Raw genomic sequence first — 4,137 nt, 5'->3', positions numbered from 1 at the left:
GAAATATCTATAATACCAAATTCACTATATCTGCTCTATCAGTGTAGAACTTAAGGTTAATAGACATTAAATTTCAGTATCTATGAGAAACATTTTTTGTTTGTTTTTGTTTTATTAGAAATGTTTTAACTAGCAAAAGTCATTATGATTACAAATTAAAATGAATGCTTCAAATTAGTCATATACTCTTTCCTTTGGTGAGAGGTCAAAATGTATTTTGGAAATTAGCGTTTATATTTTAATTGTGAAATAAAATTTTTCATAAAGGGAAACCCCATTTCTTCAGAAAATGCAAGAACTTCACTTCTAGAAGCTTAAAAAAGTATTGATTTTGAAATAATTCAAGGCAGAGAAAAAACATTTGAATGCTCTGAAGACAAATCACAGGGGAAAAAAAAAGCCCTTAAAAAACAGTTTACAGAGCCAGGCATGGTGGCGCACACCTTTGATCCCAGCACTTGGGAGGCAAAGGCAGGCAGATCGGATCATTGTGAGTTCGAGGCCAGCCTGGTCTACAGGGCTAGATCAGGACAGTCAAAGTAACAGAGAAACCCTGTCTCAAAAACAAAAACAAAAACAAAAACAAAAAAAGGAGAAAGAAAGAACGAACCAGTATACATACAGGTTCAAAACCAAAAAGAAGCCCAGTATAGTGATAAGGAGACATATAATTAGTGCTAGAAGCAGAAAGTGTCAGTTTCAGGAGCTGGATACTGATGTTCATCATGTGCTTGAGAAGTACCAATTTATTTACATAATGATTTGTACCTGGATGAAATAAGAGACCATCTCTTTAGAAAGGTGATGCTCCATTCAAGCTTTAGCCACAATTATGTTTTAAAAACGTAATATGCGAGCAATCTTGATCAAGCACCCCTCCTCAAGGCCCAGGGAGCTTTGGCGAAGAGGACTTGATAGAAAGATGTTAAGAGTCAGAAGTGGTGGGTGACACCAAAGAGCCAGCATCTTCCAAGACACTGCAGGCATGATGTACATACGAGCTCACAGAGCATGTGACAGCATGTACAAGGCCTACGCAAATTCAAGCCAGACAAAAGCCTAGCATGGAGAAGGGGAAGTAAGTACAAAGCCCCACTCCTAACCAAGAAGCTATTTGCAATTGATACTCACTGGGAGAGAGGACATTCTTTTTCTCTGATAGAACGACACCAGGTCTATCAACCTAAGTTCAGGGTAGACCTCCTGCACAGGAATAGTTGACTTACACAAAACAGACTCTGCGCGCACAGCTTGAGTTCCTTGTGATTTGGTGTTTGTCTTTTTGTTTTTGTTCTTTTGTTTGCTTCCTTGGTTTTGTTTTTGAGCAAGCAAGAAGGAACCAGAAGTTGAGTGTCGGTTAGGGGGTGAGGAGGATCTGGGAAGGCTTGGGGCAGGACAAAGAGTATGATCAAGATATATTACACCAATTGGTTTATCAAAAATGAATTATTCATAAAAAGTAAATAGCTCTAACTCCAGTGATTTTAGCACTTTTCCATGGTCATTATTTCACCAAGTATATTCATTATTCTCATCTAAGATGTTTCTTTAAAATGCTTGTGTTAAATATGGAATGATCTTCCCAGACTTAGCGCTGTCTTTAAAACGGCTTTCTATATACCTAAATAGACATGGCAGGGGGCCTGAGGAGAGTTTCAGAAGAGGGAATGGCACACTTTAGAGGTGACTCTGTATTTCAAATGAGTATCAAGGTAAGAGCAACAATACAAGCAAAAGGTTTTTCAGAAATGAAACCTTGACTCTGTGTCAATGAGACGGAAGTGTGTTAACAGCTGAGCAGCAAGAACATAAACTCATTGAAATGATTTAGATGACTGCAAATATACAGTCACCATAAAATACTCCACTCCAGTAGTTACCGAGGGTCAGAGAATTTAAACTGGGATATCATTAAATTCACGTATAAACCCCTTTCTTTCGAAATAAATGTACACGGAAACAAAAAATATTAAGGGGGATCCAGAAATATACTCATAGTTGGAAGGTGTGGAATAAGCAGGCTAAAAACAATTGTATAAACATAATTATCCGGAGAAGTATCTTATTAGAAAAGTCTCTAGAAATAGCCATTCTATCAAGGTAAAGGCTGTAGATTACATATGAATTTGGACATTTTAAATCAGTAGTGAAAAATCATCAACAGTAAATTTGTCTTGAAAATTAAAATGGGTTTTGGTCATGTGAAAAAAACACGGAGTTCCTGCTCCGGGCCCATTACATGGCATTTTGTATGCTAAAAATAATGTATGAAGAAAGGAAAAAGGGTAATTTCTCCAATTTTTCTGTTTCTTCTTTTATTTTGAAACGTGTTATCTGACTCAATGTCTACCAAAAATGGCTCACTGCCTAGAACCTAGGATCTGAATGGGGGAAAGGAAAAAAAATCATATAGATCAGTGCCCCAATCCAGACACGCGCACTCGCCCCTCACCAGCTGGTAAAGGCCCCTCCACTAAGAAACCAGACACCTGACATCAAAAGCACGCACGCACACTCACGCACAAACACATGTAAAGGGTGTTTAAAGAAATAATAATAATAAATCACCCAAACAAAAACATCACAGGACAGACAAGCACGCGGACACACACACACACACACACACACACAGAAACACACACACACACGCTGATGACAAGCACACGCACACCCTCCACTAAGAGCAGGGCAAGCAGTTAAGGCACCATTCACGAAATCCCATGCAGCTCTGGCTGACCACAAGATTTTTACCAGTGCCACCAAGAAGCGATTGGAAAAGCATCTGAAAAACGTGCAAATTGTCTGCAAACAGCGCCTGGCAACCAAGACAGTTTGCAAGCGTGATTCAGAGGTCTGCCTGCCAAGGAAACAAAAGAAGCCTCCCTCCTGCCCATGCGGGCTCACAGGACAGGAGAGGTGCTCCCCTGGCAGGCAGGAGGCCAGTGCAGGGAGGCGACAGGCAGGAGTCCAGGCAGGAGCGGTACATACTAGGGCTCGCTCTCAGGCAGGGACGGGGCAGCCGAATTCCCATTTGTGGGGGAGCCGCCCAGCTTCAGTTTCTCCAGGTACTCGGCATGCACGGGCTTGTGGCACTGCAGGACCTTGATGGCATCTTCGATCTTGAACCACTCTCGCTTCCTGCCAATGCTGACCGAGTCTTCCCAATCTTCCAGCAGCTCGGTGACAGTGAGCACGAAGACATAGGTCCGGTGCTTGCGGTCCTGGTTCTGCTCAAAGACACCCAGCAGCCGGCCCAACTTCCCCTTGACCCCGCCTCCTCCTCGTACACCTCGCGCACCGCCGCGCCATCCGGCTCCTCCTCGGGCTCCATGCCCCCTCCCGGCACGATCCAGCGGTCGGGGTAGCGGCTGCTGCTCACCAGCAGCACCTCGTCCTCGCGCTCGCTGCGGAAGCACAGGCACGCGGCGCGCTTCTTGAAGCCCTCGGGGTCGTAGGTCCGCGTCTGGTTCGGCTTACACTTCATCCTGAGCGCAGGCTCCGGGGTGGCTTGCAGCTGCCAAGCGGGGGCCGCCTCTGCGCAGCACGGGCTGGGGCTGCTGCGGGCAGGGCAAGGGCCTGGCGAGGACTGGAGCGGAGCGGCGCCTAGTCTGAGCCGAGCCCGAGCCCGGGGAGACCAGGCGGGGGCGAGCCGGCGCGTCAGTCAGTCCGCGGGGCGGGCAGTGGTGCCCAGCGCGCCCCAGGCTGAGGGTCGCGAGCCCGCCGCCTGATTGGAGGCGCCGCTTCCGCCGCCTGCAGCGGGCAGCCCAGAGCCCGCGCCTCCGCACAGCCCCCCAAGTGGACCGCGCGCGATCCCCGCCCTCCCGCGCGCGCGCTCTCTCGCACCCCTTTGCGGGCTCCCTCTCTCTGGCTAGGCCGCCCTGGCAAGGGTTGAGCGAGGTGAGGTGCCTGCGCGCGCGTGGCCGGGTCCGCGTGCGCGCCCGCGGTGGAGGGCGAGGGGCGGAGGCGGGGGTCTCCCGACACCCCCAGAGCGCGATGCCGCCGCCAGCCCACTGCGCACGCGCCCCACACCACTGTGCCTGGGAAGCTTCTACCTCACAGGGCTCTGGGGAGGTGCACCCTCTTGTGACTTGGCTCAGGGTCCTCATCAAGTGTGGGCCTCAGCCCAAGGTGGCAGCA

General features: G+C 48.4%; 1 protein-coding gene across 1 annotated transcript; it reads right to left on the bottom strand.

The window, feature by feature from the left end:
* Positions 1-2,664: 2,664 nt before the first annotated feature.
* On the bottom strand, positions 2,665-3,741 carry LOC127185598 (diphosphoinositol polyphosphate phosphohydrolase 3-alpha-like). Its single transcript, XM_051142035.1, is given in 2 exon segments — positions 2,665-3,275; positions 3,278-3,741. Coding segments are annotated over 2 exon segments (495 nt in total). The 5' UTR covers positions 3,485-3,741; the 3' UTR covers positions 2,665-2,987.
* Positions 3,742-4,137: the final 396 nt, after the last annotated feature.

This window comes from Acomys russatus, chromosome X (assembly GCF_903995435.1).
Source record: "Acomys russatus chromosome X, mAcoRus1.1, whole genome shotgun sequence".
Taxonomy (NCBI): domain Eukaryota; kingdom Metazoa; phylum Chordata; class Mammalia; order Rodentia; family Muridae; genus Acomys; species Acomys russatus.
Note: the sequence above shows the minus strand (reverse complement) of the source record. Positions and strands in the feature narration are given on the sequence as shown.